The 9,396-nt window shown below is 39.3% G+C and overlaps 1 protein-coding gene across 1 annotated transcript; it reads right to left on the reverse strand.

The window, feature by feature from the left end:
• Window positions 1-1,591: 1,591 nt before the first annotated feature.
• LOC125372559 (phospholipid scramblase 1-like) lies at window positions 1,592-7,853 on the reverse strand. The gene is made up of 4 exons (XM_048382966.1): window positions 7,618-7,853; window positions 5,746-5,857; window positions 4,173-4,278; window positions 1,592-3,709 (listed from the first exon to the last, which is right to left on the reverse strand). The coding sequence occupies exons 1-4, from the start codon at window positions 7,851-7,853 to the stop codon at window positions 3,615-3,617; spliced, it is 549 nt and encodes a 182-aa protein (XP_048238923.1). The 3' UTR covers window positions 1,592-3,614.
• Window positions 7,854-9,396: the final 1,543 nt, after the last annotated feature.

Consider the following 9,396-nt stretch of genomic DNA (forward strand, 5'->3'; position numbering starts at 1 on the left):
AGACATTGAGTTCATTTATCGCAAGTTGACGACGCGCAAAGGGAGCCGGGAACCAGCTTACTGTACCGGCTCCTAGCTTGGCGCAAGTTGACGACGCGCATAGGGAGCCAGGAACCAGCTTAGGGACAGTGTAGCGCCAGCGCAGCATAACCAGGGAACCAGACTGAGCTACACGGAACGCAAGCGCTCAAGGGCAGGCAAACCAGTCAATGTTTAGCACAGTTAAGCCAAGAGTGTTCTCCCTTCAGTTGTGCCGGAACACGTTTCTAGGTCATAAATGGGAGTGATATCAAAATAAATAATAACAAATTTACATACGCAATTTTATTTTTAAACATTGAATTTGCGTACCAAATACGAAAAGGTGGTTGGGAGGCTCATTAATGTTTAGAGTTTTAACGTACAACTACATAATTAAGGGACTGGTAATTTATTACAGGGGAAGGGGTGGGGGAGCGGTGAGATTGGCCTAAGGACTCTCTCTCCTATTTTGTTTAGAACTTGCACTCTTTGTTATTAAACCACAATGATTTTAATAATCTCCTATTCAACATTGCATGTGGATCTACTTCGGCGCTTTCTAAGGTTCATGGAAAGTGTGTGTTTGAACAGGAAACTGTTAATATATGTTGTTTCCGATTGTTCTCTCAGTTTGGAGGTTGGATATGAACATTTTCCTCGGTCTTGACTGAGAATGTAAGCCCCGAAATTGGGGAGGTCAGAAGGAGATTTTTAATACTTTACAAAAAAAACAACACAATACTGAGTGGATGATTGTTCCAGTAATAATCAAAGCTGGTAAATACTAGTTTAAGGAGTTTAAGGAGTGACTGAAAGCACTATCAACAATCACCACCATGGGAACACAATGGCCCACAATGGCAGGAAGACGGTTAGGGGCATGAAAAATGACATATTTGTAAAAACAATTCAAATAGAAAAAAATATAATTTTGAACATTATTTAGTGACAGGTCATTTATTATAGGAAGGGTGGTCCTGAAATAAATGCTACATGTCAGGAAAATATGATACAGTCCTTACACCAATCCCACCATATTGAGACATGACTAGTCCCTAACTCATTGGTGTCACAGATGAACAGAACTTGCGACAATGCCAATTCCAGGTTAGAATGGGTGACCAGTATCCTTCTCTTGTCCTATACAAAAACAACTAAATGGTTTGTATGATCAGGCTCCAAGGCTTGGTTGCTTGCATGTCACTGTATCCTAATTGAGTGGGTCGTTGCTCATAATATCAATCATTGGTTTCGATACTGATTTTGAGAATGGAATAGTGTGGAATGCAGCATTAAATGACAAGCAAATTTATCATTGATAAACACAAACAAGTTTTCAATAAAGAATGTATTCAATCAATCTAACCATTTGGTAACCTTCAGGCTGTTGCAATAGCGTAAAATCAGCTGACCACCCCACCATGACAACCAGCAGGAAAGATGGATCTCAGAACAAGGATAGCTCATGCACAGTTTCAATATCATAGGCCTGGTAATGTCAGGAAATGCAGAACATTTAGAGGCATATGATAAAATGGCCGTTTGGGAGAGAAAACGAACACCTTCTACATAAATATCAATGTTTTATTTGGTATCAATTGGAAATACAAAAATATACATAAAGACTTTCAAGAAATACATGGATTATTTAAAGGATACCTCAATATGTTCTGTTGAAAGACAATATGTGTTAACCATGTTAATTGTTCAATATGCCAGATAAAGGGATAAACAATGGAGTCATTCAGCTCTGCAGGACACCATAATCTTCTTCAAATTTTGCTACATCATAGGATAAATGTCCTACAGCACAGGAGCATAGTGTTATGAATGGGGCATATTGAATTTTAATTTTTACACAGCATGGTACTGGTATGTACATCGTGTATATTCTATGATATAAATAGTAATAATCTGAGAGGACTTGCGAGAGTGAAATCTGGATGTGAAATTGGCCACAGATCGGAATCAAACCATTAAAGTGAGAGTTATTAGTTTGTGTAACCAGGGCCTCCATATAAAGACTCCCTGGTGTAATACAGTAATACAGGTACTGTAGGAAAACACTGTTAGCCTAGAGGCTTCCTATCATGACAACTTCCCATATTGAAATATGGCCTTCCCCCACTGTGGTTTAAAAGAGTTTCAGTTTTGAAATATATGACTAATATATGTACACTGAAGTACCAAAGGAATTGGTTAGCAATATAAATTAAGTATGGAATCTGTCTGGCTGAAGTAGAAACTAAATTTACTTGTCCAGGCAAGTAATCTAACAAAATCTACCTATTTGGAGGCTACTTCTCCATGTTCTGGTACAAAACATGGTATGGTCATCTGTGTTAAACCTGTCTTTTTGAGTTTTTATTTGCTTTACCAAATACAAATCACACAATTATTCAACACAATACACACCTTGAATGTTTGGTATCTTTAAGGATTGATTATCAATAATCCTACCAATGTTAATGACATTAGCATACAGTGGAACCCCTCTTATCAGTACCCCCAGATATCCGGAAACCTAGCCCACTGGATGATATTTATGTGAAACAAAATATATACCACATAAAATGCTTTGTTTATCCAGAAGTCCAGTGAATTTCAACTATCAACAGTGCAAAATACACATTATTAGGGTCCCACTTACCAGACTGTGACCACGCTTGATGTTGTTTGTTTTGCAATTCATCACCCGGCATACAACATCAAAGAGCTGGGTATCATGCGATCATAGTTTTTAATCATGTTAACTGAAAAGGCATTAAGATATCCGGGAAATTGTTTATCCAGACATTATTTGAGAAAACATAAGTGTCCAGACTGTATATTGGGCATATCAAGTATCTACAAAAATACAGTACAGGCAAAATACTGCATTACAATGAGACAAACAAGTGAATAAATTATTCAGGCTATCCTGACTAAATACCAGAATGTAGACATTTCATTTTGGTCCTGCAATGAAATATAAAAATCCACTTTTGATGTCTGACAATCTAACACAAAAGAGTGGGCATTGTATTTTCACACCCTAGCACATCAAATTTAGCATGGATACATAAAGAATAGGTCAAAACTAAATTATTTTGTAATCTCAAAGTTTCATCATCATTGATATTTTTGGTTACAGAGTTTTCCAAACCACTGTAAAACCAGATCAAGGTTTAAAGGGGTATGTTAAGGGGAAAAATCATAGCAGGACAAAAAACATCAGATATGCACCTGAAATGTAACATATATGCTACTGGGGAGCAAATTTCATTATATAAAGGCAGCTTTTGGAGGGTCAAGTTCCATAAGTGTTTTGGAATTTAGTCAGTATTTGTGAGACCTTATAATAGTTCCACACAGTGTCTGTGCGATTTTGCCACTTACATTCATGACTCCCAAGCAAATGACACAATTTTTCAGTCATATTGGAAGTATCTGGAAAGCAGTTCATGTTCATTTCACTCCTTGAGATTATAGATTCTAGTCCGGAGATTTCATTCTGCGGGGCATGCTGAGAGACACTGGCTCTCTGTCCAGTGGGGCCTTCCTGGTACCAGTAACTTGTCACATAACAGTTTTCACAGGACTGCCTTTCTCGATTAGCATCGACAGTGTTTCTCAAAATAGTTGAAACCTATCAAAAACACAGCTCCAAATATTGTCAACTTGTCTTTTACACCAATATCCTTAATATCTGCAACACAGAAAATATTTAATTAGAACACATATGAGACATTACATTAATTGTTGCAAAATGCTTGGTTAACATGTTCTACCATAGCAATTGCTGGCTTTTTATGAAATCAAACCACATTGCATAGATTATTAATCCAAAAGCTATGGAACTTCAGACTTAACACTCAGATTGTTGTTGCTTTAACAGCTGTTTTAAGTGAACAAGCAAGTTTTAAACATATACTTTGTTTTCTTGTTGAAAATATCCATTTCAATAATTATATATATTAAAACTGTAATGCAAGGAATAGAACCACTTGAACAGGTGTCATTCATGCTGTTAGTGTTGACATGTATGTGAAGGGCCAGCTTCATCAGTCAATTAGTTTCTGAAGAAAACCAGTTGACAGAAGATGGCTGATGTTATAAGCCTCGGATTCTATTGAGTGTGAGCTAACATGTCTGTATCTTAAATCACTCACATGTTAGAGAGAAATCATTAGCAGCACCAATAATGTCCCTGCATCCAGTCCAGTGCTTGGATAGATCAGCAACCTTGTCCTCCTTCTCCCTGGGGCCCTCATACACCTTGTGCCACAGAGAATCACACACTGAATTAATTAGTAGATATCTCCACAACCTCTACACATGCAGACGACAGATATCACCTCAGACATGGAATGGGATATCAGCACACCACCAGCGGTAGAAACTAAATTTACAGTCCTTAATGCGATGATAACACTTAGCAAAACCCTTAAAATTGGCAAATTCTACTTATGATACCTTATCTACTGGGCAGTTTGGCAAGGACTACAAGACTAGTGCAGAAAACTGACATGGAATGTGAAATCAGCATAACACTGACATGGAATGTGATATCAGCATAACACTGACATGGAATGTGATATCAACATAACACTGAAATTGAATGTGATATCAGCATATCACTGAAATGGAATGTGATATCAGCATAACACGGAAATGGAATGTGATATTAGCATATCACTGAAATGGAAAGTGATATCAGCATATCACTGAAATGGAATGTGATATCAGCATAACACTGAAATGGAATGTGATATCAGCATAACACTGAAATTGAATGTGATATCAGCATATCACTGAAATGGAATGTGATATCAGCATAACACTGAAATGGAATGTGATATCAGCATATCACTGAAATGGAATGTGATATCAGCAGAAAACTGACATGGAATGTGATATCAGCATATCACTGAAATGGAATGTGATATCAGCATAACACTGACATGGAATGTGATATCAGCATATCACTGAAATGGAATGTGATATTAGCATATCACTGAAATGGAAAGTGATATCAGCATATCACTGAAATGGAATGTGATATCAGCATAACACTGAAATGGAATGTGATATCAGCATAACACTGAAATGGAATGTGATATCAGCATATCACTGAAATGGAATGTGATATCAGCATAACACTGACATGGAATGTGATATCAGCACATCACTGAAATGGAATGTGATATCAGCATAACACTGAAATGGAATGTGATATCAGCATAACACTGAAAAGGAATGTGATATCAGCATAACACTGAAATGGAATGTGGTATCAGCATAACACTGAAATGGAATGTGATATCAGCATAACACTGACATGGAATGTGATATCAGCATATCACTGAAATGGAAAGTGATATCAGCATATCACTGAAATGGAATGTGATATCAGCATATCACTGAAATGGAATGTGATATCAGCATAACACTGAAATGGAATGTGGTATCAGCATAACACTGAAATGGAATGTGATATCAGCATAACACTGACATGGAATGTGATATCAGCATATCACTGAAATGGAATGTGGTATCAGCATAACACTGAAATGGAATGTGATATCAGCATAACACTGAAATGGAATGTGATATCAGCATATCACTGAAATGGAATGTGGTATCAGCATAACACTGACATGGAATGTGATATCAGCATATCACTGAAATGGAATGTGATATCAGCATATCACTGACATGTTATATGACAACCATAACACTCACGTGAAATGTGACATCACCACAAGCCCGACAATGGCAGCAGTCCCCGACTATTGTGTACAGCAAACCTTCCTTCAGGTTGTAAACATTGTAGACAGGGGCCCCACAGCTCCATCTGACAGAACAATCAACACCTGAACATTAGCACATGAACATTAGCATACTTGACAATACAACATTTGACAACAGCACAATGGATATCAGCAACTGAACATCAGCAACTGAACATCAGCAACTGGACATCAGCAACTGAACATCAGCAACTGGACATCAGCACACTGAACATCAGGAACTGGATATCAGGAACTGGACATCAGCAACTGAACATCAGCACACTGAACATCAGCAACTGAACATCAGCAACTGGACATCAGCACACTGAACATCAGCAACTGGACATCAGCAACTGGACATCAGCAACTGAACATCAGCAACTGGACATCAGCACACTGGACATCAGCAACTGAACATCAGCACACTGAACATCAGCAACTGAACATCAGCAACTGGACATCAGCAACTGGACATCAGCAACTGGACATCAGCACACTGAACATCAGCAACTGAACATCAGCAACTGAACATCAGCAACTGGACATCAGCACACTGAACATCAGGAACTGGATATCAGGAACTGGACATCAACAACTGAATATCAACAAATATTGACAGTAGCGGGTGACCTCGCCTAGATGAACACTTCCAGGCTGACTGTTGTTCATTTCCCGATGAACGTCAGTATGTCACGTGATTACGTTGTCAATCGAGACATACAGAACTACTTTAGGGGAATTCCTCAATCTCAAAAATAACATTAAAAATCATTAGGGACAACTGACAACATCAATGCCAGCTATGAATAATACAGGCTTTGAATCCAGACAGATCATATATGTCCAAAAGCGTCCATTCAAAGCTATAACAGAGAATGCTCAACTTAGCTAAAGAAATCACTGATCTCCACACTGTCGTGTATATTGCTTTGGGAAATCCAACCGTGCCGCCTCAAGCGGTATTCCCCATCAGCAGCAGCTGTAGTATGACTTATGCACACACCCAAAGTTCACAGAACGTCAATATCAATCCATTTTCAGCATCAGCTGGGTCTTGATTTCTCTCCAACTCTAAGAACTTTTTCTGGGTGCTCATTTCAAGTGAATGACATTTCCGTAGCCGCCATTTTCTACCGTTTGTAAAACCAAGGGATGTCACTCCAAATGGAATGTTTGGGACGGATGACGTCATGACATCACGACTCTCCGTGTTGATATAGATCGCTTTAAATAATTCTAGTTTGATGTTTAATGGATAGTTTTGTTATTATTTATGTATCTGTCAATATAAGGATTGAAGTTCTTCGCACATCATGGAATTTGCTTACGTGAGTCACTGTCTTCATCAGCTGATAAACGTCAACAAATACAACTTCAATCCTCAAGTGAACATCAGTAACTGAACATCAGTAACTAGATATGAGCAACTGGACATCAGCAACTGAACATCAGCAACTGATCATCAGCAACCGAACATCAGCACACTGAACATCAGCAACTGAACATCAACACAGTGGACATCAGCAACTGAACATCATCACAGTGGACATCAGCAACTGAACATCAGCAACCTAACATCAGCACACTGAACATCAGCACACTGGGCACCAGCACACTGAACATCAGCACACTGGACATCAGCAACCGAACATCAGCACACTGGGCATCAGCAACTGGACATCAGAAACTGGAAATCAGCAACTGGACAATACAACAATTGATATCCTCACACTGGACAACAGCACACTGGAGTGCGAGACAAGACGTTTGCATATGACAATAGCTGCAAGGATTCTCAGATTTCTCTGCATTGATTACTTACATTTCTCTGACTGTGCCTATCGGAGTCCCTGGAGGAGAGTGGATGGCCATCTCCTGTAGATGACAGCACATCCAACAACAGCGAGTTGAGCATCGTAACGGTCGGTGGAGAGAGATCACATCTTGGGATTCGTTGTCACTAAATTTCAACACAAGTCCACGAGAAGAACCCAAAACCTTACGTGCCAAACAAACACCAACTGCAACACAAACACTACATGTTACACTGTGAATCATCTCCTGCTATCACGGACCAACTGCAACACAAACACTACACATGTTACACTGTGAATCATCTCCTGCAATCACACACCAACTGCAACACAAACACTACACATGTTACACTGTGAATCATCTCCTGCAATCAAACACCAACTGCAACACAAACACTACATGTTACACTGTGAATCATCTCCTGCAATCAAACACCAACTGCAACACAAACACTACACATGTTACACTGTGAATCATCTCCTGCAATCACACACCAACTGCAACACAAACACTACATGTTACACTGTGAATCATCTCCTGCAATCACACACCAACTGCAACACAAACACTACACATGTTACCCTGTGAATCATCTCCTGCAATCACACACCAACTGCAACACAAACACTACACATGTTACACTGTGAATCATCTCCTGCAATCACACACCAACTGCAACACAAACACTACACATGTAACACTGTGAATCATCTCCTGCAATCACACACCAACTGCAACACAAACACTACACATGTTACACTGTGAATCATCTCCTGCAATCACACACCAACTGCAACACAAACACTACATGTTACACTGTGAATCATCTCCTGCAATCACACACCAACTGCAACACAAACACTACACATGTTACACTGTGAATCATCTCCTGCAATCACACACCAACTGCAACACAAACACTACACATGTTACACTGTGAATCATCTCCTGCTATCACACACCAACTGCAACACAAACACTACACATGTTACACTGTGAATCATCTCCTGCAATCACACACCAACTGCAACACAAACACTACACATGTTACACTGTGAATCATCTCCTGCTATCACGAACCAACTGCAACACAAACACTACACATGTTACACTGTGAATCATCTCCTGCAATCACACACCAATTGCAACACAAACACTACATGTTACACTGTGAATCATCTCCTGCAATCAAACACCAACTGCAACACAAACACTACACATGTTACACTGTGAATCATCTCCTGCTATCACGAACCAACTGCAACACAAACACTACACATGTTACACTGTGAATCATCTCCTGCAATCACACACCAACTGCAACACAAACACTACATGTTACACTGTGAATCATCTCCTGCAATCACACACCAACTGGAACACAAACACTACACATGTTACACTGTGAATCATCTCCTGCAATCAAACACCAACTGCAACACAAACACTACACATGTTACACTGTGAATCATCTCCTGCAATCAAACACCAACTGCAACACAAACACTACACATGTTACACTGTGAATCATCTCCTGCAATCACACACCAACTGCAACACAAACACTACACATGTTACACTGTGAATCATCTCCTGCAATCACACACCAACTGCAACACAAACACTACACATGTTACACTGTGAATCATCTCCTGCTATCACACACCAACTGCAACACAAACACTACACATGTTACACTGTGAATCATCTCCTGCTATCACACACCAACTGCAACACAAACACTACATGTTACACTGTGAATCATCTCCTGCAATCTCGAACCAAC

Source organism: Haliotis rufescens, unplaced genomic scaffold (assembly GCF_023055435.1).
Source record: "Haliotis rufescens isolate VD_foot unplaced genomic scaffold, xgHalRufe1.0.p SCAF_421, whole genome shotgun sequence".
NCBI classification, from domain to species: Eukaryota; Metazoa; Mollusca; class Gastropoda; order Lepetellida; family Haliotidae; genus Haliotis; species Haliotis rufescens.

Coding starts and splice junctions, on each gene's coding strand:
- LOC125372559 (XM_048382966.1), bottom strand. CDS start 7,853: ATGATTCACAGTGTAACATGTAGTGTTTGTGTTGCAGTTGGTGTTTGT. Junction 5,858..7,617: donor ATAGGCACAGTCAGAGAAAT/GTAAGTAATCAA, acceptor TTGTTCTGTCAG/ATGGAGCTGTGGGGCCCCTG. Junction 3,710..4,172: donor TAATGATTTCTCTCTAACAT/GTGAGTGATTTA, acceptor TCTGTGTTGCAG/ATATTAAGGATATTGGTGTA.